Source organism: Varanus komodoensis, unplaced genomic scaffold (assembly GCF_004798865.1).
Source record: "Varanus komodoensis strain SLA01 unplaced genomic scaffold, ASM479886v1 scaffold7_1, whole genome shotgun sequence".
Classification (NCBI taxonomy): domain Eukaryota; kingdom Metazoa; phylum Chordata; class Lepidosauria; order Squamata; family Varanidae; genus Varanus; species Varanus komodoensis.
In genome coordinates, this window is record NW_025336479.1 from 17738596 (window position 1) to 17765325 (window position 26730).

A 26730-nucleotide genomic window follows, 5' to 3' on the forward strand; every position below is an offset into this window, starting at 1 on the left:
TTGAGTTCTTTTAAATTAATTTGTGTGTGTGCATGTGCTTAATTTTTGCTTAATTTTTACTTTTGTCAACCACCCAAAGAACCTTGGCCATTGGGTGGTATTAAGTAAATAAATAAACAAACAAATCCTGGTTTGTGCATTTGTACAACTTCATCCTAGACTTGTTCTGAAAACTCCTTGGTCCTCATGATGCTGTTTGATTATATATGCCCTCCAAGAAACTTTCAGACTTTATAGGGACAGTCTGAGATCATGTAGCACTGGAATTACACTCAGGTGAACTCCATTAGTATGAGGCTGGAAGCAGTTGGTTGCATGTCTGAACAAAATGAGTGATTTTTTATGCAACCAGAAGTGCCAGTTTGTGTTTGTTTACTGAAGTTTTGTACCACAATAAAAATAGACTGCATCTTCACAATGTCGAGTATCATGTGTATATTGAGTGGTAACAATGCTAATTAAATTCATTTTAGTTCTAGGTCATAACTTAAAAATAAGGAAAGGACAAAGGAGAGGAGAATATTTCTGCAAGGCACTGTATATAGTGCAGCTCTGATGGAAGAATTGTTGCCATTTGTGATAATTTTTTGTATGTGTCTATCCATCAGGGTTTTCAGTGTGTGTACATGATCATGTAGCTGCAGTATCTGTTCTAAAGATATGGAGCAGATTTGCCTTTTTACAGCCTCTTTTCTTAGTAGCTGGAATCACACTGCAACTGCAGCAGAGACCTCTAAAAAAGAGGATAATTATAAGTACAGTTGGTATGTCTGAACATTTAAGGTTTTCCCACCAATTGTCATTGTTGCTGTCATATGCCATTAAGTTGCCTCTGACATGGTCAGCCTGTAAATGAATGCCCTCCGAAATACCCTCAGCTATTATAAATTCAAGCCCTTATAAACAATTTTATGGAATTGATTTTATGGAATCTTATATTTAGTCTCCTCCTCCTCCTCCTCACCTCTTGCTAGCATTATTGTCTTCTCCAGGGAATCTTGCTTTCTCATGATGTCCCCAAAGTATGTAGGCCTCCATAAAACCAAATAACCTCAGTATCTATTCTGGTTCAAACCCCAGCAATACTTTCTTTCTCCTAGTTACTTTTGCCCAGGTAAACATGTATTCATTTGCGCAATAAGATGTGCAGTGAGATCTCCGTCAGTTGAGGCATAGTATACCTATTCCATAATTCATATGGACATTGCAAACCGAGGGGGAAAGAGGTCAGTTTAATTACCTTGATTTTGAACTGAAATTCAGTCCAGGAACTGTAGAAGCAAAAATTAGTAACTTTGACAAGGGCTGGCAGCTGCAAACTTTCCACCTCAGGGTCAGCTTAGAAATTGAATACAAATGGAAATGGAGCTGGCGGGAGCAGACATTGCAGATACTATGGTCCCGGTTCATGCATACATCCACCTTTACTCCATGTTTGTGTACACAGATACATACTTGCATAGAGACAGGCAGAGGTTCCTGTGATTATAGTGGCTGAAAAATCAAAATGTGTCCATAATCAAAATGAATGCCTACCATCACTCTGTGTTTCATTTTGTTCAAACTAGCATGTTTGTATGAGATTATCTGCTTTCCTGTGTGGAAAAGATACATGTACCCTCCACATAGGAACTTGTCATTGGTATTTTGTACATGTTATATTTAGTTATATATTTGGGAAGATGTGAGCAAGCCTTCTTGCTCTTTCATAGTCTCCTGGTAATTCTCTTACCAATTCATTCAGTCATTCAATGTAAGTGTGTAAGCCTGAGGGCAGGGAGTTGCTCTTTTAAAATCCTACAAATACGATGACAGAATTAAGTGCACTGTTATGAAAATGTCTAAGCTGAATATTTTAGCCAGCACTACTTTTGATAGATGAAATCTAGTCTCACATAATGAAGAGGGACAAATGCACTTTTGAAATGCACACAATGAAGAGGAACAGTCTATATATCTTTATATCAACCAGGATTTTGACAAAATTTATAAACATCATTCTACGCTATCTTTTACAAGCAACCGCTTTAAACATTAATTACTGTTAGTCTATTAGAACCATTTCACATTAGATCTCGCAGAAGTGGACAGTTCCAAACTAAATAAGTGTTAACTGCCAGGATGGTGAAGCTCTGGGTTTGGAGGGTTCTCCTGCTGTGTGACACCAATTAACAAAGAGAGTGGAAAACACATCCGCATTCAAACAGCAACTTTAAAAGAGGCCTCCCTCACCCAGGATGTCACAACAAGCCACACCTGGTGAGGGTAATTATGTCAATCAGTCCAGCATGCCTCCACTACATCCAGGGTGGTTAACAAGCTACCATCTCTTAGTGACCACCCTGCAATCATGCAGACCAGCCCAGACTGTTTCCTTGGTAGAATTTTCGGCCTCAAAATATGGAGCCAGTCAAGTTACCTTTAAAACTCCAGCTAATTTTCATTCACAGTAATCATGGAAGTGAAATCATTCTTTCAAGACTATGATGAGCTCTGCATGCATTCATTTATATGGAAATGAACATAAGAAAAGGTTTATGGCTTTCCATTAAACCCTGAATACTATGTTTCCCTGCATGGAAATGTCATGGAGACCCAAAATAATATCACAGTGATTGAACCCAGTGTGGCCTCCACACAAATAGATTCCTACCCATTCGTAGGCAATTCCCTGCAAGTGAAGAGAGCAGGTGAAGCCTCTGCTATTGTGGAGCTCTGTGTGAGCCCAGGAGCCCTGCGGAGACTTGAATTTCTGTTTGCTTAGTTTCTGTGATTTTTTTCAAAAAGATATAACGCTCTTAAGTCAAGAATGAAGGTGTGTTCATACCAGAGTAAACACACCTCGAATAGTGTTCCAGAATCAAAGCATTCTTTTGGAGCTGACATTTATTGCATTTCCTTCCTAGTCTTGTATCTCTTATAAGAGGCCAAGTGGTGACTGCAGATGGAACTCCACTCGTCGGAGTCAATGTGTCATTTGTCAAGTATCCCAAGTACGGTTATACCATCACTCGCCAGGATGGCACGTAAGTCTATTTACTTCATTTGGGACCTGCATAGTATGTAATATCTGTGCAGATTAACAGATGGTGCTATCTAGCAAAACCATGAGGTACCATGCATGGAATTCCTACTGGGCTAAAGAGCTATCAAGGAAGCCACGAAAGTAATTTTTCACATGGTTTTTTGAATACAAACTGAAAGTAAATATGAAAGGGCTGACTTCTGAAAATAATATGTTAGCACTTGGGCTTCTTTTCACAGAAAGTACACTGTATCTCTAAAACCATTTGTGGACTACAGCAATATCCAGCTGAGACCAGGAATACTTAATCTGGCAATGCAAGGCAGGCTAACACTCATTTGAAGCGGGAAGGAAACTCATTATAAAACACTACATTTTCTTAAAAGTTTCCATCTGCCCCCTTTCTTTCTGAAAATCCTCAATCTTCAGAGTTTCTTGGGGGCAGAACATAATCATAATTGAATATAATTAGACAATTCCCTACTGTGTGGAGAAGTTTGTCCCATTTCCCTATTTATTATCTGATTTGAAACATATTCAATTTCAGCCCAAACAAAAATATGTGTCATATTTTACCAAATGTATTGGATATGGCAGTAGAATATCTGTGTGAAAGAATGTATTGTGACTATTTGCAGCACTGTATAAGAATGCCTAGTCCATAAAAGTAGTTTAAATGGAAATAACTGATCAGAAATAGCATTGTGGATGGGAGCAAGCTTCAGGTTTCTGTTGCACAGCTATAGCACTAAGATTTCAAGGTTACAAATAAATAAATAAATAAATAAATAAAATACCATGGTTATAATAGTGATTCGGGGCTTTGGTATGTTGCATTATTCCATCATATCTTCACTTTATAAGACTGAATTTTTCTAAACCACCTGCCATTCTTTGCTTTACCATCTTCCATGAATATGTCTGTATTGTTTCTCAAGGGCTATTCACAGTGGGCTCCACGTTGAAAGCAACACACTGTTCAGTGCTTCACCATATTTCATGAACACATTTACATTGTTTTTCAAGGACTGTTAACAACAGCTCTTGTTCACAGTGGAAGTTTGTATTAACAAGCCTCTCTGAATCAGGAAAAGAAGTGTTTGGGCTTTTCTTGTGTACTTGGGAGGAAAGAGACTGCCTGTGAGAGCAGACTACAGTTCTCAGCCCTGGGATCATGAGATCAGAATCAAAAAGGGCATATAAGAGCTGATGATTTAACAGATTCATTTCAGATCCTTAAGGAAAGAACCCGACAGGAGTAAAATCTTGCTGGAAACTGGTGTGCTGTATCCACTGTTTTTTAGAATGGTCTATCCAAACAAGGGGTGACATGCAATAATCTTTCCTGGTTTAAGTGTTTGTGGACGAGGCATACGTTTCTTTTGGTCCAATTATTGCAAATACTGGGGAGCACTTGAGCCCTTCTCAAGTATGTGTCCTCATTTCTTTAGGAAAGTCCAACTCCTTCAATTTGAAAGCCACGGGTTTTCTGATGTAGTAAGAACAAATGTTTTGTGTTTTTAGATTGAAAATGCTGCATTTCCAGAGAGATCCAGTAGAGAGCCCACTAATGCAGATCGCCACCATTGTCCTTTCTGTGCCATCTGCCACATCCTTTCCTTTGCAAGAGTAGCTCTGTTGCTGCTAGGATTAAAGCACATAGGCTCTCATGAGCTCTGAATCTGATCATGCTCTGAAGAGGTCATCCTTTGAGCCATTTAGGGTCTTATTTATCATACAACTTTAAACTAAAAAAAAATGTTCTACTTTCTTGGTTTCCATGGAGAACCCTAGGAATTTCATTTCTTTGAGTATACTGAGAATTATTTTAGTGTCCTCCTTTACTTGTAATTCCTAGGGATAGTAATCCAATATTGGTCCTACTTAGAGTAAAGCCATTGAAATGAAATTACATTAACTGTGGCTCAGCCCCAAGGTTCTTAGAAGAGAAGGAGACTTCATGTGGTAAAGACAAGACTTCATAATCTCAATATAATGAGTATCCATACTTCATAATTACCACACTGTATCTCCCTTTGTGATTTGGACCACAGTGACCCCAGACAAACACAGTTGCCACATAATGACAAAGCATGGATTACGCAACACATGATTAGCTGGGGCCATGCAAGTGCAAGTAGTGTGCCTCACAACTATGCACTGCTTTCACTTTGTTTTCTGATTACAAAACAACTCAGAAAGGCCTCATTCCTAGGCCTTTGCTGTGACATCCAAACTTGGTAGTCTGGATTGTAGAGGTGCAAGCAACCAGACTTTTAACTCAAACCAACCATGAGTTCATACTCTGGGGATTTTGTCCCTCTGCACTCCAGAAGACCAGGTTTGGATGACACAGAAATCAGCTCAGGAGCAGGGTATTCCTGGGTTGGTTAGCAATAAGGAAGCAAAGCAGAAGTGAAGAGGCCATTCTTAGGCAGTGCACTCACTTGTTCTCACGTGGCTCCAACAACCCATGGATTATTGTTAGATGCAACTGGGTCACCATTGTACAGTATAATATACAATTGTAAAATGTCAGTGTTTCAAGTTAATAAATACAACCTAACTGAGAGTCATGTGAACAGTAACCTCCAACAGGTGTGGCTAACTCTTCAGTGTATTCATTGCAATCTTGTCATCTCATTATCTATTCCTTTGCATCATGCTAGAATTATTCATGATGTGAATAATTTCTAGGTTTGACTTGATAGCAAATGGAGGAGCATCTCTAACTTTACATTTTGAACGAGCCCCATTCATGAGCCAAGAGAGGACGGTATGGTTGCCATGGAACAGCTTCTATGCCATGGATACACTTGCAATGAAGACTGAAGAAAATTCCATTCCTAGCTGTGACTTAAGTGGCTTTATCCGGCCTGACCCTGTTATTATTTCATCACCACTTTCCACATTCTTCAGTGATGCTCCTGGTCGAAATCCTATTGTTCCAGAGACCCAGGTATGGTCTTGAATGTGAAACAAATGTTGTATCTAGTTGACTTTTCTGCGTTGCCAATTAGTGCCCTACAACTGATTTTCATACTGGGCCAGTTCTTGTATTATGGTGTCAAGTACATTTGTAAAGTTTCTATTGGTCTTTCCTATGTTAGAAGCCCAAAGTTTGCAGGGGATATGGGCATGTCCAAAAACTCAGGGATATAAAGCATGTGCAAGCTGAGGGCTCCCTGGCATGTGTCTCTAAATTGCTTGGAGATATTAATCTGCCTTTCACATTTGATGGTTTCTTTGCAGGAACGATCAATACAAAGATCAATTGATGCTGCATAAAGTGTAAATCGGCCAACTGTGAGGGGAGAGCCTTTAATGTTCATTGTATAGACTTGAAAAACCGAGGTTCCAGCTGAACTACTTGTGCTGGCTTTCTTCATGACCATGTCCGACATTACATTTCTGTACAGAATTTGGTACAAACATGCTAGAATCCAATGTCTTTATCACTTCAATGACTGAAATAAATATTACACAGATTATCTCAGAGTTCTAAAAGTAGTTCAACATGATACATATTTCAGACTTACACTGGACAAAATCATATGCCTCCAGAGTTAGGTACCTGATACTGCCGTTGATCCAGTATACAGTAGATATTAATGCCTCACGTAAGCATATGCACATACTGCACTGGGCTTCCTTGTACCTCAGCGCAGCACTTTTTTCTACATACCTTCAACTTTCCCCACCTTTCTCTCATTCTATTCCGAACCAAGTGCCATGGAGCAAGCCTGGCATAATGGCAGCAGATCTGTGTGCTTAAGATACCAGCAACCCAACCTTAGATACCAGAGGAGGATTGACTGTAGTTGTTAATGGGGCACACGAGCGCAGAGTGGGGAACTCCCATCATCCAAATGGCTTACCTCCCTGAAACTAGTTTCCCTCAGAAATGTTGCTTCTCAACTTTACCAAGGGGCAGGGGAACAACTTGTGGGAAAGGCTGTGAGAAGGTATGTGGAAACCGTGGAGGAATTTCAGCCTCACCTTTCTGCGTTACACTTTTGAATGAACCATGCTCCTGAGTCCTGCTTACCCTGCCCCACATTTCTGCTTTGTGTGTAATCATTACATAAAGGAGAACTGGGAGGAGTTGGGGTCCTTTCAGTTTTCCACATTCAATCCTAGATAGGTGCTCTGCAAAAAAACTTTTCATGCAAAACAGAAATAACCTGATCGTTCTCTATCCAAGAAAAGATTCATAATCTTCATTGGGCTCTTGCATAATCTTCATTGCTATGAAGATGGTGGTACGTCTGTGTGTTTGTGTGGGGGGGGTCTCTTTGGGTACTGCTCTTGCTTTATGCTGATTATCAGTAGCAGTTACAGGTTCAAATAGTTGCAGATCTCTTGCATATACTCTGTTATAACACCTGTGGTTCTTATTTATCATTTAGTTAACAATGTTGTGTGTACATGTATTTTTAAAGAAACTGCAACAGCATTAATAATGTAGAAATCATATCCTGAGTTGTGCTAATGCTGGAAGGTCAGGCTAAAACCACTCAGCAGCAAAAAAATCATTATTCTGTAAATATGATCCATGATCTAAACAAACATTTCCATCTGTAGGGTTCACATTTAATGTGTACTCTTTTTTCTCAATCAGGTTCTTCAGGAAGAAATTGAAGTCCCAGGTGCCAACATAAAACTCTGCTATCTGAGTTCCCGTACTGCTGGATACAAATCTTTGCTTAAAATCACCATGACACAGTCTCTCGTGCCTCTGAACTTAATTAAAGTTCATCTGATGGTGGCAGTGGAAGGACATCTTTTCCAAAAGTCATTCCAAGCATCTCCCAATTTAGCATACACTTTCATTTGGGACAAAACAGATGCTTATGGTCAGAAGGTTTATGGGCTCTCCGATGCTGTAGGTATGCCATCAGATCAAATTATACAACTCTTAAGTGCCATTCTAACAATAGCTGGTCCTGGGTAAAAATTCCACAATCAGTGTTCAGACTAGAAATAATATATGGCTGACTACAGACACTTCACAGTAAGTATAACTGCATAGCAGTACCTTTCCCCAGCCTTCTAATGACATGTACATTCTTGTATTCAGTAGCGTAAGGAATGAGCACCCTAAAGGACTCCAAAACCAATTTCCAACAACCACCCCCCAGATCCTCCCCTAGGGTCACCCTCCCCCTGCTATACTGTCCTGAACCCCACTTGCAATTTCTTACTGAAATTAAACAGCAAATGGCTGGGGAGCCTTAGAAAGTCCAATTTCAGTGTGGATCATGCAAACCAGGTCTCTGTATTATTGGGCAATTTTCACAGGGGGCTTAGTTCACACTTCACGTCGTCTGCATCCAAGAGACAACAGGCTTATGCCACTTTCCCACCATGCTATTGCTATACCAAATGGGACATTTAATTGCATCTCTGTATTACCCACTCTGGCCAAAGCTCTCCAGGCAGTTTTCTTTCTATCAGCATCCCAAATATTGGTTTGTACTAAAGATAATCTGGCTTACTTTAGATGGATGGGTAATCCAGTGCACAATTTATAGATTTATCAAATAAAATCAATAAACTGAGCTCTCAGAGAAGCTCAGGGCAGTGTACATGGGGTTATCCCTTTTTTTTTTCTCATAACAACAGAGTAAAGTTGTTGAAACTTACAGATAGTGTAGTGAGTGTCATAAGGTCACAGGTGAACTTCATAGCAGAACACAGCACTGCACCAGATTTCTTTACTCCAACTTTGTTACTTAATTCTCTATGCCATGCTTGCTGTTTGATGAAATATATCATTAAGCAACCATACTTGCAGAGCACTTTATGTGCACGGCACGCCATATGCTCACAACAGTGTGTATCACGCTGATATATGTGCCAGGGAGCTGCCATTGGTCATGGGCTCCTGCTGTGTGTAAGTGCAGTGGTAAACGTATTTGCTAGTACATAATGTGTGAAGACTGCTTCGGAATCCATAACCATTACAGTAAATAATAAGTGGGTTCATATTGAAATTGGAGCAAGGGAAAAGTCAATTTGGTAAGAGCTGTCACTTGTAATTTCATATTTTCAAAGGTCTCTGTGCAATAAGACTCCCTTTCTGCAGATATCTTATTAGCATATATTTAGTGCACCATTTAATATATTTCTACTGTAGCATCTTGTACATATTTTTCATGATCACATATAGTATTGAGCTACATTTCATACAGACCATGCTGAAAACAGCTAGCTAATTAAAAAAACTGGTCTGTCATCATAACAGGGTTTTTTTCTACTATTCCCCCCATTTAATCGGTTATCTCCACCCTCTTACCAATTATCAGATTTTACAGTCCTCCTGAGTACAACTGAATCAAGTTTCAGGGTCAAATGAAGTCAAATATCTGAATTTAATAATGCAGAATAAAAGAGAATATCTTGGGAACGGTACTTCATGATGGATGGAAAGTCATTCACATGCAGTGATTTTTTTTTCCAGTGTCTGTGGGATTTGAATACGAGACCTGTCCCAGCCTGATTTTATGGGAGAAAAGGACGGCTCTGCTGCAAGGATTTGAACTTGATCCCTCAAATATAGGGGGGTGGTCTTTGGATAAGCATCATGTGCTTAATATAAAAAGAGGTAATTTTGCTGGTTTTCGTTTGTTTTCATGCTTTAGATTTGGACTTCCAAGCTTTAGATTTCCATTCTCATAGCTACGTCCAAAATGCCAAGCAGTGCTTCTTCTGAAATCTAATTGGTGCCATATGCTGGCTGGGTTGATACTACTCAGCAGCCTGTGCTCGAGGTTACATATGGGTTGAGTAATTGAACCATGGGTTATTGTTTAATGTGCATTGTTGCCTTGTGTGAACTCAGCTGCACTAACAAGCAACGAACCAGGGATTCTTTGTGTAGGTTGTTGTTAAGAATGGCTGGGAAATGTCCTGCAGGTACCCCCGCTAGAGTCCTGGGCACTAGATTTAGCACCAGATTCGCCCAAACCAGCCACATGAATGAAATGAAAAGTGTTATTTGAAAGGGAAGGGGAGAAAACACAAGGTATAGTAAAAATATAATGATTAAACACCAAAGCAAAGTATAACCCCAATTCTAGAGAGCGTGTAGACTCTTCCGCACATCATTTTGACCACAAATAATACAACTAACCCTACTGTACATTAGTTATGCAATGGGTCTCCCAGGAGAAAGAACCAGCATAGATGTTCAGGAAATCATCTCAAACCAGTTCCCTGACCAGAGGGAGACAAAAGCCCATGCCTGGAGCTTTGATTTTTAACTTCTGCCTGGTAATAGGGTGACACCCTACAGCCAATTCAAGAGTGGCCCACCATCTCCAAGGCATCTCTTTCCTAGGGATTCTCCTAGCTTCAGGGAATAAAGAGCTTAAAGGTTAAAGTGATAAAGCCCAAGCTTGGGAAAGAATTCTTCTTCCCTTGGGTAAATCATCCAGCCTTGGAGTAAATCATCCAGTGGCCCAATTCTATCCACCAGGCATGGACACCTACTCCTGGACCTTCTTCAGGGGTTAAGAAAGGATGGTTTGGTAGGGTGGCTGGGTTCTCACAATACAATAACCCCCACTCAGCCTTGAGTGTGGGCTGTCACTTGTGTGAACGCAGCCCCTGAGGCAGCTATTTGCAGGCCAATCACAGAAATACAATATTGTATCCACTGATTATTACAAGCCAGTCCAAACACCTGAAATGTGTGCAGAGGCCGGTTTCTGTCTTTGGTATGCATATGAAAGGCTTGGTGCATCAAAACAGTGGCTAAAATATGCATTACTGTTGACATGACGGTAAGAAACTGCCTCCTAGACTATCTTGTTTTAAGTTGCTCATATTTGCCCTTTTTTGAGCAGAAGGTGAGAGAAAGAAAAAGAATGTGCTTTAACTCAAATAATAGAAACATAGTTTGCAGAAATGAGCAGGAAATGATCTCCTTATTGGGGAGAGAAAAAAACTTATTTTAAGATACAATGCCTAAGGCAGAAAGGAAGGCAAGCTGGGAGACAGAGAGAAGGCCGCAAGCGAGCAATCCAAGGAACAAGATTCATTGCTGCTAGAATTAGAGAACTGACTGAAATTTCAGGTCCAGTGAAAGTACTGCTTGACTGTAACTTGTAAAAGGGACTTGAATAAAATATGAACACAGTCTATTTAAATTAGCTGAATGCATTTATCTCTAGTTGTTTCATTAGCCTGGTATTCATAAGATTTTTTGTAAATGCTGAAAAATGTCAATAGGAAAAGTTCTAAAGTTCTAAACTTTTCCTACTGACATTTTTCATCAATAAAATTTATACTTGACTATCTGGCATTTTGTGGTACCTTTTGAGGAACATGGTTATCTACTCCATGTCTAACTGAAACCTGAAAATTAGAGTTTTAGGGCCAGTTTGATTGAGACAGGCAGAGGGAAAAAGTATTTTACCAGGTGGTAGAGAAAAGGCCACTGGAAGAGTATAGTAAAAAGAGTTGCGGGTACACCACATTGCTTGTTTTACCGTCTTTTTACATAATTGGGCATAGCTCTTCCATGACACATCCAAAATAATTAGACAAACCACTAATGAGGCTTAGTTAAGGTTGCAGGGTGTTGCGGCAATCCTATGTGTATACCTGAGAGTAAGCTCCAGTTAATTCAGTGGTGCTAACTTTGGCTGCATAGGTTTAACTTGTAAAACACATTGAACTTTAACAAAATTTCTTTGGCCAGTAAATGACATGAGTTGCTTTTAATTAAACATGCAAACAATCTTGCAAGGAAGTATTATTATTTTCTTCATCCTAGGTAGTTGTCAAGTTGATCTTGACCATTATTGATTTCTGTAAAGAGCGGATTTCTTGCTCTCCAAGCATTGCTGTGATAATCAAGCTATAGAAAGTAAACCAATGAAACAAACCCTAGCATCTGCACTTCAGGGAATTTGCTATCATTCCTGTATAATTTCTTATATATTTACTTATATAATTGTGTATGCTGCCTTCTGCACTACATAAAAATGCATATAAGTCACTTTATAAGTCAGTCCGAGTCAATCAGACAATCACACAACAGCCGCATCCCATTAATAGAAATGCTTCTTGTTTTCCTGCTCATCATTAGGTATTCTGCACAAAGGCAATGGAGAGAATCAGTTTCTAACTCAGCAGCCTGCTGTGATCACCAGCATCATGGGGAACGGTCGTCGAAGGAGTATCTCATGTCCAAGTTGCAATGGACTCGCAGAGGGCAATAAACTTCTGGCCCCTGTGGCACTTGCTGTAGGAATCGATGGAAGCCTCTTTGTTGGGGATTTCAACTACATTCGTCGCATTTTCCCCTCTAGAAATGTCACCAGCATTTTGGAATTAAGGTAATTCCACTGTTCTGTGTGCTGCTACAAGTACTTTCTTATCTGTTCCTTCTTTATTGTTCCCTGTGCTGTTGTTGCTTCAAGTTCTCAGTACAGCCCCCCTTACAGCTTTCAATGTGAGCATGACTTTGTCAGGTGAAGAAGGATTGCTGGATCAGAGCCTACATCAGTTTTCCCACCTGGATGCCCTCCAGAGGCCTTGTACTACATGATACGTGTTGTAGTCCTAAACTTCTGGAAGGCAACTGGTTGAGAAAGCCTGTTCTATATGAAGCTGCCTTTTCTCTTCTTTATCGGATTGGAATAGAAATTCAAGCAGCAGTTTAGGTGCACGCTGCTCCTCGAAAGGTGTCTAGGACGGCTTCCTTCCCCAAACACAAGAGGAGCAATGCTATTTAAATACAAACATAAAGCATCTCCTTGGCTATTAGAAAGGCACCATTTTTTGAAAAGGGGATGTGGAAGAGAGATAGGATATAAAAGAAGCAGAACTGGCAGGGCAAAAATATAAGGCAGGAAAATATGCTTAATCCAGGGGAAGTAGCAATGGCAGGGTGACACAGAAGTGGCAAGGATGAAAAGGGGAAAAGAGAGAAAAGTGGATCAAGGAGAGAGGCTGTAGGAAGAGCATGGCAAAGAAGAAAGAATGTACAATGGGAACAAGAAACATAGTAAAGACAGAGGAAAAAGGGGGCACAGAAGGCAGGTGGAAGAAAAGTACAGAACAGATGAAGAGGAAATAAAGGATGCAAGATAATGGAAAGGGATGAAAGTTATGGCAAGCACAAGGATTGTGTTAAAGTGTCAGTGAAGGCTTCTATATGAATATTTTATAGTAGAATGCTGCACTAGAATGGACCCAGGATCTGACTCAGCAAGTCTCCTCTGGCATCCTTATGAGTATTGCTAGGGAAGCATCCCACAACTTAGCTTCCAAGACTTGTGTGAGCACCCACCATCTATCTACCCATTTAGCTTATCTAGCTCACACACACAAGTCCTAAAGCTTAATGGTGAAGTACATTCTAAAAGACCAATTATATTCATTTTGGAGGGTGCTCAGATTAATGTCCTGAGTTTTTCATATTCCATTTGGACATTAAAATTGTATTTGTTGCTATAATTATTAAACTGCTTTTTAAACAATGATCAGTTTAATTCTGATCATGTTTGCCTGCATTAAACAAACAGAAAAGGAGAGAATGACCAACACGTGAAATGTATTTCTAGCCTGGAAAATGGTTAGGGCACAGTAACATGCAACTCTTATGTCAACCCCCTCTGTGAAGGGGTCTATTGCATCCTTAGCCTCTTTTTTATTTTGAAATGTAAAGTAGCCCTGCAAGACAGGAGTAGGGTCGAATACACATCAGCACAAAGACAAGGGTCACAAGTTAGAGAACAAATGTGGACTCCCATTCATCAGTATAGGTGCACATCATTGGTTATGTGCATTTCTTCAGATGGTAGAACATCCATAACTCTGTCTCCATCTATGCATCTCTCACTTCCTCATATTTGAAATAAACCAGGTGAAGACAATGCAGCGCTGCGTTAAATCTCACCCAACGGTGCTGAGATGCACGTTGATTAACACTGTGGATTTACAAAGCAGCGTGTCTCATTGTTCCATTCCATGTAAAATGAATGGCCACATTGACAGTGAAATCTGCTAGAAGTGACAACTCTAGGGAGCAAAAGGAAAGCTAGATGCAAAGCAGAGATGGGCTCAAGGTTAAAGAACAGCCTCGTGGTTCAATCGTTTGACTGGAAAGGATATTAGCACATTTCACTTTTGTCAGGCCTACACTGCACCAAGTCTGCTGACAGACAGCTGCCAACTCCTCTCACTGTCAAAATAAAAGACAGACACTTTTATGCAAGACATTTTTTCAGTGATCCAGAAAGTTTCTTACAAAAATGCCTTGTGGGGCTGTTCCAGCAGGAATACTGACTGCAACTACCTTCTGTTGTGCTTCATTCCTTACAGCACAATCCTACACATGTTTACTCAGAAGTAAGTCCCACTGTGTTCAATGGAACTTACTCCCAGGTGAGTTTGTATACGATTGCAGCCTAAATTAGCATAAGGCTACAGCTGAAAAGAGCTTTCCTTTCCCATGTCAACTTGCAAAATAAGCCAAAATGCTATGTTTGCTATACAGTCTCTTCTTCAGCTAACTGTTCTCTCTTTCTCCCCCCTCCCCTTTCTTTTTTGTTTCCTTTCTGTAAAGAAATAAAGAATTTAAACATAGGTAAGACCTAAGATCACAACCCTGTTATCATTTGCTATAGTTCATTTGTTTTGTTGTGTTTGCTCTTATGTATTGTGCTTCTTGTGTAACGCTCTGTTTTAAGTGTATCAAATGTAGCAGCATTTATGTGCTAATTGTGTGTTATGAATATGATAAGCATTAGCAATTAAACAATGCAGTCCAAAAGCAACCAAATAAGTTCTGACAGCAATTAGGAGTGTCTAATGGAATGCAAGTATAATGAACCCCAAGCTAACTTTTCTATGAGCACTTCTCCCTGCAGTCTGTAATTGGCTTAAATGGTTGAGGCAAACTACAGCAGTGGCTTTTGTAAATGCTGGAGAGCATGCAAGAATGCACTAATGAACTGGAAATGGGTCAAAAATTCATTTCCAACTCATTAATGACTTTTTTTCCTAGATTTGGTCTTCCCCACCCATTTAATACAATGTTAGTAGTTGGCCAATCTGTTGAACAGATTGTATCCAACCACCAAATTCATTAGTTATGTTAAATAGAATATGGATTCCTTTATGAAAAGGTTCATTCTTTTCCTGGTCAGTGCCCCTGCTTACTCTGTGGATGCATGCATGTTTTGCTCATCTGCCTTGCACATGTTCCACTTTGACCATTGCAGTAGGGCCATAGGGTTGCTGGGAGCAGCCCAATATCAAAATTCTATTGCTGAGAAGTAAAAATAATTCAGTGTTTGGCTAAATAAGGTGTAAGATGAAAACAGCAAGGGTCTCATCTGATATATCTTTTGAGATAAGTAATTCAAAGTAGCTCCTGAGACACAGTAAACCTCTGGCCATGTTTGCTAAATATAATTTCTCTTTTATTACACTGCTTATGATAAATAAAGTTAGTACCTGTAGCTCTGTGCTGCTCTAACAAAATATGAGGGCCCTAAATTAGTTGAACCATCTTCCAATATGAATCCTCTCCAACAGGTATGTTAGGAGCACTCCAGGTCCTCTTAATATTTGCACATAGTGGCCAACAGGAAGTTACTTCCTGTCATTTCCCTCACTTCCCATCTTCTATTTTAGAGGTCCTCTTGCAATTATTTATCTACTTGTATCAGACTGAAACTCCTGGGGGCTCAGCACTCAAATATCCTTATTCAGTATATAATTCTTGCCACTTCTCTGAGAGCGATGTTTTTGTATTAGCAGAAGCAAGTATAGTAGTTTATTGTTTGAAATGTATGTAAGTATTGGGAAGTAGAAAATAAGGAGAAGCCATATTTTCTTAAGAGTTTTCTGATGAGGTGAACCTATTTATCTGAACAAACCATATTTTTAATATAATTCTTAAAGCCTTTCACCCAACACATACATAATGAAGTGAGTATACTGGTTAGGGAGCGAGGGAAGAAGGAAGGAAGGAGGAAGAATACTTAAAAGACAAATAGTATGCAATGTATAGTTGTTTTCAGTGCTTAAAATGAGAGACAATAGACATTTGTTTCTATCTTATCAAGAGTAAAAAAAAACTATACTTCATTCTAATTTCAGTATAGCAGAGAGCCATGCATAGCTAACAGACAGTTAGCTTCAGCAAAATGATTTTTGCTGATTAATTTGTAATTAGAAAACAGCAGAGATCACCTACATGTTGACACCCCTAGATTGCCAAAGCATTCCAAGTTATTGCTGCCAAGTACAAGGCGTGTAAGCTATTCCAGTGAATTAGTTTGTTCTATGGTGACCAAGATTTTATTGGGAAGACAAATTGTAGTCCCATGAAGAACGAAAGAGGTGGAATTCTTCTCCACACACCTATAGTGCTCCAGTGCATGAAATGCTGGGAAAGGCCATTGTTCACTGATGGAACACATGCTTTGCATGCAAAAGTTCCAGGTTCAGCCCTTGTCATCTGTCTGCAAATGGCTCCTCCAAAAATATAGAGGGCTGCTGCTGGCCAGGGTAGACCTTGTGGTGCCCTCAGGCGCTTGTAAACAGCTCTCTCTGCACTTCTGACATGGCCTGGAGTTTATTATATGAGACCTGGAGGTTAATTGTAAAATTAAATAAAATCCGAATAAAATAGCAAAAAATAATTAATAAGAGCCAGTGCGATGCAGTGGTGAAGTGTGCAGAACTGAGACTCAGAAGATCTGGGTTCTAGTCCCCACTCCTCCATGAAACTAACTGAGTGACTTTGGGCCAGTTGCAGACTCTCAGCCCAACCTACCTCACAGGGTTGTTTTTGTGAAGATAAAATTCAGAGGAGGAGAATTATGTAAGCTACTTTGAGCTTCTTGAAAGGAAACAAGGCAAGGTATAAATATAATAAATAAATATAAAATGAAATAAAATGAAAAAGTAACATTGTTTTTCCAGGTGCAACATATCAAAGTGCTGTCTTTCATCTCTAATCCAAAGATAGTCTTAGAAAGTAAAAATAGCAAGGAGCCAGAGGTCATTATATCACTTGGAAGCTTTTGTAGATGCCCAAAGAAAAACAGAGGAAGGGGTAGATTCCACTGCATAGTAGTCAGGGTTGGTGATTGCAAGGCGGCAACCAGAAGACATCTGAGATTGACCTGTGAGAGGGCTCAAGGCGGGAAGAGGAAGTGTTAAGATCTGGGCTGGAGGTCAATGGGGATAGTGTGGGAAGGCCTGTGAAACCACCTGACAGGCGTTAGGAAAAGCAAAGAGAAGCGATGGGAGGGAGGGAGAGAGAATGTGTCTGGGAGCGTGACTCTAAAAGAGCAAATTGTGATTGGGGTGAATGTGCTGAAAGTGTGGGACAAGAACAGTTTCTGACTGGGGGAAAGAGCACTGTGAGTCCAAAGGAGAGGTTTTATGTTCTGAGGTTCAGATTCAACTTCTGTCTAGTACTCATACTCCTGAGCAAATTATTTGTCTTTAAGCCTCATTAGTTACCTTTCTGTGAAATGGGTGTTTTGTGACTGGCCGCATTTACCAAGGCAGTCATTTTGTGAATGGGCACCACCCATGACACTTTCTCACACATTCCAGATATGCTTTCTGGCCCATAAAGATAGGAAACCTTGCAGGCAGCATTAAGATAGACAGACAGAAGGGTTAATTGGAGGTGCTTCTGGATTAGGCTTTCATTGTACAATTGCTCTGCTTCATTGACTGAATTTTCCATGACTTCCAGACATCATCTTCCACTTGTAACCTTCCTATATTTTCCTACCACCTCTTTCTTTCATCTTTTATTCCTCACTATTAAATATTTCTTAAGAAGGGGAAGACAGAATGGCTCCACCATTTTTTATTATTATTGATAATACTACTAGTCCTTTATGTAGAACAGAAGAGAATTTCTTCTGGCAGGTTAGGGTCAATCCCTCCACCCAAATTTACAAAGGGATTGATCCTTGTTGCTATTAACATTTCTACCATCACTGAATTTACAACCAAAATTTAGGAGGGGTGACAAAGAGTTGGATTTTTCTTTTAAGTGCTTACCATGTTTTGAAGCAAAAATCACTTTTTGTGGATTTATGGGAGAGGATTGGGATGTGATGGAACATGTCTCTGGATCCTATTTCACTTGTTTAAAACTGAAGGATGACTTAAGGCAGGGATCCCCAGTCTTTTGGGACCTGTGGGCACATTTGAGAATCAGAGAAACTGCAGTGGGCACCAGCACAAAATACCTAATCTGATGATTGCCCCTTTGACATCTGACTGTGATGTCTATGGAAATCAAACTGCATCATATACAACAAAAACATTTGTTTTGTGTCTACTGGACACTGCAACTTCTCTTGGGTATACGATTTTCTAATTCAGCTACTGGCTAGAGATGCAATATAGTTAATGCATCTTTTGAATGTTATAGCTTTTATAGTGTCACATAAATAGCTTCTTTTGGACAGGTGGTTATTTCACAGATACATTTAGTACTGCAACAGCCTTTAATATTCATGGATGCAGATGCTTTTTAAAATTGTTTATCTACTTTATCAACATTTTAAAGAATGGTCAGTGTAGATGGATTCTCTGTGTCCATTTGACAGCCTAATATAACCATGCAGGAAAGGTAAACATTCACCTATAGTGCAATAGAGTTAGGACATTAAAACAATGTGCACAAACAGGTGGAGTATTGATGCCAACTTTGAATGGATACCTAATTTGGATATTCGGTTCTCTTTTGTTGAAGCCTTTGTATAGTTGGGGACCCCTTCAAGGGTGCTGGTGAGGTGCCCATAGGCACTGTGGACCCCTGCTTTAAGCATTAAGCACTCTGTCTTTTTTACTTTCCGCTGAGAGTTCTTGATGAACAGGATTTTGTCACATCCAGGCCTTTTTCATGTCAAAGGGTCAGCTGGTCTGTATATCACAACACTTCAGGTATCATAAGAAATTAGGGGCCTGAATAGGATCAAGTCTCTCCTCACCCAACTTTCATCTTTTTCCAAACTGACTCATACCTTGAACATTTCATGGCTCCTGGCAGACGAAGTGCATAGTCAGTCTTTATCCTGTAATTTTAGGGTTTTTTTAAAAAATATGCAGGCTAGTATTTTGTTTTTCGGGGGGGCTCCTGTACATTACACCTTTGTCTATGGCTGTCACATTTACACTGCCCTACTGAGAGTATTTTAGTGTTCACCTTCACTGTTACGTATTCTGCAATGTTACTGAGTCAAAAAGTCGATGTCCCAACATTTCATTCTGTCTACCAGCATTTTGGCATTTTAACTCTGAACGCAAGTAAGAAGGACAGGCTTTAGTAGGCTTCCTGGTTGCACAAAAGGTCCAGGCAAACACGAGCAAAAGGCTCCAGCAGACTTCCTTGTTCAACTTCAGAGGGCAAGCGCATAGGTGTACTGCATTCCTCTTGCGCACATTCATGTATCTTAAGCAGTCTGACGCTTAAATAAGACTTGGTGTGACCAAGAAAAAGGCCTCCCAATGGGTCTGTGCCAACAAGGTGCATGCCTGGCTCTCCGAATGGATCACTAGGATGAGAAGGCAGGTTTTGCCCAATTCCATCTGGGCCTTGAAAGGAGATGGAATCTGATCTTTGAAAGGGGGCACTGTGCCTCAAACAAGCGTAATGGTCATTGTCATTCATACACCCAGCCTGATCAGCTCCATGTCCTCAGTGCACTTTGAGCATTAAAACAACATCACCGGTTAAGCTGTTGTGCTGACGATCATGGCCATTCTTATGCCAGCCCTAAGCACACATTGGCCAGCGTGGTGTCCCACAAGATATGGCTGTGGGAAGCCCATACAGGGCAGTGATTGTGAGGATAAAATGCAGAGGAGCTGCCTGGGATTCCTTGCAAGAGAAGAAAAAGAGGGCTATAGGTAAAAGAATTGAAAATGCACAGCGCTGTCCTTGTTTCAGTGTAACTGAGCTTACTTCTGTTTCTAAGAGGCCAGCAAGTCTAGTTGCAAAGAAATAATGAGCATGTACACTTTCTTTGTCCTGCTGACTTTTAAATCCACTATTGGCTTTTAAAGAAGTTTTCCCCTTATCATGCAGAACTAGCATCTGCAGAGATCTTGTTTAAAGTACTTATTACATCTGCCTGTTAGCCAGACATGTTTGTGCAGGAGCTTCTCCATTTAGTCCAGTTGTCTGTTTGAATAGCTGAGGCTGACATTTCTAAATTTGCAGGTGGCTCACTGGCTCCACACCTCGAACAGCTGTCAAAACAGATTTATTAGGAATAAGATAATATCTCAAGACATCCACTGACCTAACAAGATAAGGGGAAAGACTTTAGCAGAACAATAGCTTAGCTTATTGTCAAAACTGGAGGACTTGTTGCTGTTTTAGGTACACATTTAACACCACAATCTTCAATAAATCTTCGACAGTCTTTATCCTGGTATGAAGGCAAAGAAGAATAGGCTTTCCTCAAAACTATGTGCTTGATTGCTACAGCCAGATTCTAGTGATGCATACTAGCTTTTAGGACACAAATGCCTGCCTGTATTCCCGCAGATAATATAGGATCCTAATTTGGCAAGGGAAATGGAACCATCCTCACCAAAGAAAATTATTATTTTTTACCAAAGGTCAATACAGGTGATGCTTTCAGTTGATCTCAGAGACTGACATTGGAATGCAGCAACACCACCTCACTGTCCACTACTGTTTATTGCATATTGTTCAATGATTATCTGGTGCTCGGTGAGCCATTTCATTGCCATTGCATTCTCCATTGCATTCTGAAAGAGATACACGAATGTTTTCAGCCCTGACTCAGGACTGATTTGCACTTTTTTTTTCTCACTGAGAAATTCCTATCTTTTTTAGGAGCCCTGTGATCTTTGTAAAATGTCAATGACATTATTACCAATAGTTAATTTGAGCCAAGGCTTTCCAGAGCCAGTCTTAAAACCAATTTCTCATGACCTGAGCTGTAGCAATACTGAAATTAGTAAAGTGGAAAGTACTTCTGAATATATAAAACGTTCAGTTTCCTTGTCACTGAATAAGCAGAACCATTGCCGTGAATTTGGGATTAGGGATTGAGGGTTCCCACTCAAACATTGTGCTGTGTAGGCAGATATGGCCCAGCATCTCATATTTTAGAAATGAAAAGCTGGATATCATTTTTGCCAAGGAATGCCAACTTTATCCCATGGGGACATAGATTGGGAAGCTGATACAAGCATGTACACAGATGTTATTACAAAGTATATATAGGTATCACAGGTAGACTGTATTCATGCATGAGTTATTATGAGAATGGGCATAGCCTTTCCCCGTGCGCAAATGTTCCCTCTCTCTTCTAATGTAGATTAACCACAGTTTGACATGTTATCTAAACCCTAAACTTTAGAGTGGTTTGTTGGGACAACTTATCTTCAAAATCCATGGTTTGATATTAGTTGGTTTCAAGCAAACCATAGTTAAGATAAACCACAGTTTATTGGATTCGAGAGCACAATAACAGTTTAAACAGGCATTTCCTAAAGTTTGATGAATTTGTTTTTTGGGTAGAGAGTATATAACAAAACCACCACCACCAGAGCCTGGATGTATATGAAGTCTTTTTTTCAAAACGAATTTTGAGTCAGTTTACAGCTTACAAATCAGCAAAGGAGAAACAATTTAGAATGCTTTTACTCTGTGTTGGTTAATTACAAAGACTGTTCTGCCCTGCTTCCTTAGTACTAACCTTGAACATGACATTTCTTATCATTTTGGAATATTAAATGGCAGTGCTAACATCTAACCTGCATAGACTGGCCATCTTATTATAAAGTGTTTCAAAACCCTTTATAACATTCTTTCTATAGAGAGTGAAGGATAAGAAAGTAAATCACTGCAATTAAAAATTATGATACTATTCATCTTTTATACAGTTTCATGGCAAGCTATAGTGTTCTCTATTATTTTGCATGGTGGGAAGAGGGGGTAAAAATTTTACAAGAGGCACAGATGCTGTACATTTTTAAAAAGAATTACAGCTTCTTGTCAGAAGCCATCTCACATTGGATTCCCAGATATTTTTGCAGGTGTGGTTACCTTATTTTTGAAAGCACAGAATGAAAAAAAATCCATCCTGTATAACATAGAAGGATTCACATGAGTGATAAAAAGAATTCTATGAATGGAAGTTAATGAGAACCATATATATCTTCACTGCCCTTATTATTAAGATGTTAAACTATTTTCAGTTTTCACAAATTTTAATGGAAGATTGATTAGAAACCAAGGCAGCTTGGTCTTATTTGAGGCAGGAACTTCCTAGTGGGTGTTGCAGCCAACATCTAAAACATACAACACAATCCTGTGTTCATTTACTCAGAAGTCAATCCCACTGACTTCAATGGAACTTATTCTCAAGTAAATGTGCTTAGGATTGCAGACATGATTTGAGATGGCCACCTTGTCAGAGCTCATCAAACTAAATAGAAGGTTATAGACACCATGCAACATAGTGGTCCTTGCTTGGATGTATTTATTCAATACTTTTTAATCCATATCAGATTAGGATGGTCTATGTGACATTGTCATGTGATCTTCACAGTGACCTTGTGAATCAGGGTAGGTGGAGACACTGAAATTTGCTTCATGCCAGGATGACAGAGAAGGGATTTGAACTTGATCGCCTCCCATGCAAACCCAAATTCTACCTCTGCTGGCCAAATGAAGAGCAGACAGGCTATGTTGAAACTCATGTTAGGCTGTGTGAACCTGGGCTTCACTATTAGACAGAAGGACAGGGAAGTGCTGTTGCCATCAATATGAGCTGAAGCAGTCATTTACATTTCCTGCTCAAGACTACCTCTGCCATATCCCAGTTTACACTTGGTGAGCAGTCTTTATACGGATCTGGTTTGGCATCATTATTTCTCTCTCTCTCTTTCTCTCTCTCTTTCTCTTCTAAAGCAACAACCCTGCCCACAAGTACTACTTGGCTGTGGATCCAGTTTCGGGCTCGCTTTATGTATCAGATACCAACAGCCGTCGTATTTACAGAGTCAAAACGCTTACTGGTGCAAAAGACCTATCTAGTAACTCTGAAGTGGTGGCAGGGACTGGGGAGCAGTGTCTGCCGTTTGATGAGGCCAGATGTGGTGATGGAGGGAAAGCAGTGGATGCAACTTTAATGAGTCCACGAGGTAAGGGATAGAAAAGATAGCACAAACAATTGTCTGTAGCTACATCATCTCTGGACATAATTATCCTGCAATTAAATCACTGCTTGCTGAGTTATTTTTAATCTGCAGCTAATCACAGTAGATTGACAAGTATTTCCCATGTACAGTTTTGTCTTGGGGCTCGCTTGCTTGCTTTTACTGGAAGTAAACTGCAGCCCTTGTACTTTATTTACCTTGCAAAACTAAAACAAAACATTTGTTAACTAGGTGTACTCTGCAGCGAAAGGAAGTGTAAACAAGCAGTCTTGTCTGAAACATGATGTTTTGGGAGGTGCAGAAGTGCCTATTGCATTGTCTGAGCAGAAATGGTTGAAAAATCTTTGGCCTATACCCTGTTTATATACAGAAACAAAACCTGAACATTATTTTCTGACTTCGTAATATATTCTTTGAAAATGTTTAAGAGTGTGTGGAATAGTGGTTCTTCAATAAAGTTTGACTGTGTTTGCTCTTCAACATTGCAGTTTTATTTATAATGAAACCCGAGTGTCTATAATTTGGCAGGCCACCCTGTTAGGATGACAGAACACATAGCTGAACAATATAACTAAACACTGGGTAGCCTTGCCCATTATGGTCACCTACCCTGTAAATAATCAGCCGTGGTTTGGTTATTCTCTGAACCCATGGTGTATTCAAGAGGCAGTCGGCTCACTGTGGATTGTCCCCACACTGCCTCCTTGCCCTGTACTAAACTCCTGATTAGCCCTGTCAAAATCTCTTGTTTAAATGGCAATCAGAGCTTTGGCGGCTGTCCATTTCCATGCTCCTGTAAATAAGGCAGTTCTCACTCTTCTACTTGCCTGAGTACCAAAGGACTCAGGAAATCGGGATAAGTGCAAGGATACTGAGAACTCTCAGAGCTGTTCCCAGAAAATGAGTGCTTCTCACTCCTTTTGCAAGCAAAGGTTGCTCATGGCTTTGCTTTCCCATGGCAGCTTGTGTTTTCACACCCATCAGAGGAAAGCAAAATAAATAAATGCCTAAATGATAAACAGCAGCCACCTCTCAGGACATTGCCCAGTCAAAGCTTATATTTTGGACTTTCACAAATGCATACTACAGCACTTGCACAAGTCCAACCTGCTACTTTTTTCTAAAATATGTATGAAAATATGTGTGCAAATTTAAAATTAAAAGTTTTTAAGTGGGGGAGGAAAACCAGTGACAGCCCCTCCCATGTGTTCTAAAAGCAATCTCTGGGGGAAATACAGTGTGGCTATCCAACAGGGCTTGCAGTCATGGAGCAAGACACTGAGCCAGTAACGGGCACTCCATGGTGCCACGTGGACATCGGTAGGGCAGCTGGCAGTGTGGGTGACCCAGGTGAGAGGAGCAAGGGCATTTTGCCACGCTTGCTGAATGAACTTCCATCAACCCACAAGGGGGTCAGTTTCATGAGCTGGGCTGACATGTCAACCCATCATGTGTACAGGGCCCCAACTACAAATCATAAGTTGTCTGCATGATTTGATGCCTATGAATGAACCACCCTGTGGAAAGCAGTTTGGATTCACATGACATGACAACCTACTGTGTGAATCATGTAAATGTAGGAAGAAAATCCTACTTATTGGTAATGTATATATGCCAGCTTTAATAGGGTTTGGGGACAGGATCAACCACTTGCAAAATGAAGGGCTCTTCTCCCAACAGGGCACCTCCCCATCAGAGACCACAGTTTACCACTTCAATCCCACTGATTCTGTATAGCATTTTCAGGGAGCTGGCGGGACTGCTTTGGGAAGATGGGGTTGTGAAAGTCTATTTTCCCATTGTGAAAGTCTACTTTCCCCAGTATAGTTGATACAGTTTAAGTCTAGAGCCTAAATAAATTATTCTTAATTGGTAGATTTGAATGAAACAGCTCCAGTGAACCATAGAAATCTGAAATTCAAACTTTTGGGAGGAATTCCAATCCCATATAAAAAGGTTTATAAAATTAGTTTGTCAGCTGGGTTGCTTTGATTAAAATAAACTAATTTGAGGTCCTCCCAGCTTTTTTCAAACTTTTTATGTGAATGAATTTGATGTTCATAGCACCAAAAGCATGCAGTATTCCTTCTATGCTCTAGGCAATATTAACAGATGGTTGTCTAGAATATTACATTTGCTGCTGCTGCAGCAGATCAGGAGTAGTAGTTTCTCTTACTGAAACTGGTGCACATGTTTCTATTTCTCAAGGACTGTAGCAGCTAAAGGAGAGGATGAAACATTTAAAACTGGAGTAGGTGACTTGTGACATGTCGGATGTTTAAGCCTACAACATGCATCCTCCCTCACCAACATGCATCCTCCTTAACTGCCTTGGGGTGGTTGGAGTTCTAGGCCACAAGAACTGGAGGACCACAGCCAGATTTAAAGGACAGGGAGGTAAACAATAGTAAGGGAAAAGGAAAGGGCTTACAGTGGCATCAGTAGCAAGTAGGAACTTACCAGAGTTCATTAAGAAGTGAAGAGATGGCTTTTACAGCAAAAATTGCTAAATAACTATAACTGGCATGTGTGAAGGAAATACATTGAGACAACAAAAGTCCATGCAAGAAAATGGTTTAAAAGGCAGCTTCAAGACTCAGAAGCTCCTGGACTTGCTATTTTGTTATTTTATCTCGGGAGATTACATGTGTATAGATGACACATGCACGAGTGTCATCCACTTACCTTGATGTCTAATCAGCTCTTTTGCTTCAATAGCACATTTTTTTTCTTTTTTGTAAAATTAGCTAGTGCATGCACACTTACATATCTGCAGCATAATTCCCCAATGGTGGCATTCATGCATCTCTCCCAAATGGTGCAGAGTGATGGTACAAAAATCAGGAGATGCTAAGGTGGAACTTGTGTTGAGGGCATCGCTAGCCAACTGGAGTTGTGGGATGGAATTCCTGTACTTTTCTGTCCAAGAGGGTGTTGCACTATTAAGAATCAGATCCATCTGTAGAAGACAAATAATAAAATTTTCTTGATTGACTTGTATCTATTGCAAGGGATAAGAAAAAAAATAGTGTTGATGTCAGCTTGGAAATTAATTTGTTAACAGTTCAGAGCCAAGGATTTCATTGACTGCAGTACTTTTTGAATGTGAATGTTTCAGCCCCTTAAATCAGGTGTGTGCAAGTGAGTGACAACCACCATCATCTGTGTTCATGATAAATCTGTCAGCAGTACACAAGGGCGGAGAAGTCACTTTTGCTTTTGTTGAATCCTTGTAGGAATTGCAGTGGATAAATATGGCCTGATGTATTTTGTTGATGCTACAATGATCCGGAAGGTTGATCAGAATGGAATCATATCAACTCTGCTGGGTTCTAATGACCTAACTGCTGTTCGGCCATTAAGCTGTGATTCAAGCATGGACGTTACGCAGGTAGAGTGTTACTGCCTCTTTAAAAACAGGCAAAGAATCAAAAGATGTTTGTATTATTATTTTGAATATATCCCCTGTTATTCTCTCCAGCAAACACTGTATGTTCCAATCTAAT

The 26730-nt window shown here is 40.0% G+C and overlaps 1 protein-coding gene across 1 annotated transcript in view; it reads left to right on the forward strand.

The window, feature by feature from the left end:
* Positions 1-26730, forward strand: part of TENM2 (teneurin transmembrane protein 2) — a 730807-nt gene that overhangs the window by 667503 nt on the left and 36574 nt on the right. The window contains exons 17-24 of the mRNA XM_044454098.1: positions 2907-3026; positions 5723-5984; positions 7647-7914; positions 9489-9632; positions 12123-12372; positions 14607-14627; positions 22977-23209; positions 26461-26615. Coding sequence (XP_044310033.1) covers positions 2907-3026; positions 5723-5984; positions 7647-7914; positions 9489-9632; positions 12123-12372; positions 14607-14627; positions 22977-23209; positions 26461-26615 — 1453 coding nt within the window. The remainder of the gene's footprint in view (positions 1-2906; positions 3027-5722; positions 5985-7646; positions 7915-9488; positions 9633-12122; positions 12373-14606; positions 14628-22976; positions 23210-26460; positions 26616-26730) is intronic.